Genomic DNA, 575 nt, shown 5'->3' with positions numbered 1-575 from the left:
GAAAAGGGAATGAGAAGACCTTCACTTCCCTTCTGTTATTTATCATTTGATTATGCATCTTGTCAGGTGATACCTCAGCCTGGACGCCTGCATCTAACTGCAGAACGTCTAGATCGAACTGGAGCCTATCTGATGGATGCAGGAAGCAGCATTTATATCTATGTGCGGTCAATGGTGTCCTCAGAGTGGGTGGAAGCAACCCTTGGTGTCCCTAGCTACGCAGCCATTCCACAGCCACTCTATGACGATGCTCTTCCTGTTCTAGACACTAGCCAGTCACACCTCCTCCACAACTTCATCTCGCACCTTCAGAGGGGCAAGCCCTATCCTGCGCCGGTCTTGATCCTCAAGTGAGTGGCCATTTGGATGTGTATAAGCAGAGGGAGCAGTGTGTTACTTTCGGTTTTTGAATTAATGAGTTTGAAGTGACTATGAGAAGTCAATATGAGTTTTGACTAAATGTTTTTAGGAGAACAGATATTAGCTTTAGAAGCATATGAAATTATGTTTTTCTGAGGTAATTTATGGAAAATAAAATAATGTAAAGGGTGCACTCAAACTTGTTTAATTAGTGG

General features: G+C 43.1%; 1 protein-coding gene across 1 annotated transcript in view; it reads left to right on the top strand.

Moving 5' to 3' along the window:
* The window catches only part of LOC119586963 (protein transport protein Sec24A-like), a gene marked incomplete in the record, with an annotated part of 5,268 nt that overhangs the window by 3,346 nt on the left and 1,347 nt on the right, over positions 1 to 575 (top strand). Inside the window, 1 exon segment of the mRNA XM_037935701.1 lies at positions 67 to 350. Within this exon segment, the coding sequence (XP_037791629.1) occupies positions 67 to 350 (284 nt within the window).

The sequence above is a fragment of the Penaeus monodon genome, chromosome 22 (genome assembly GCF_015228065.2).
Source record: "Penaeus monodon isolate SGIC_2016 chromosome 22, NSTDA_Pmon_1, whole genome shotgun sequence".
Taxonomy (NCBI): Eukaryota; Metazoa; Arthropoda; class Malacostraca; order Decapoda; family Penaeidae; genus Penaeus; species Penaeus monodon.
Note: the sequence above shows the minus strand (reverse complement) of the source record. Positions and strands in the feature narration are given on the sequence as shown.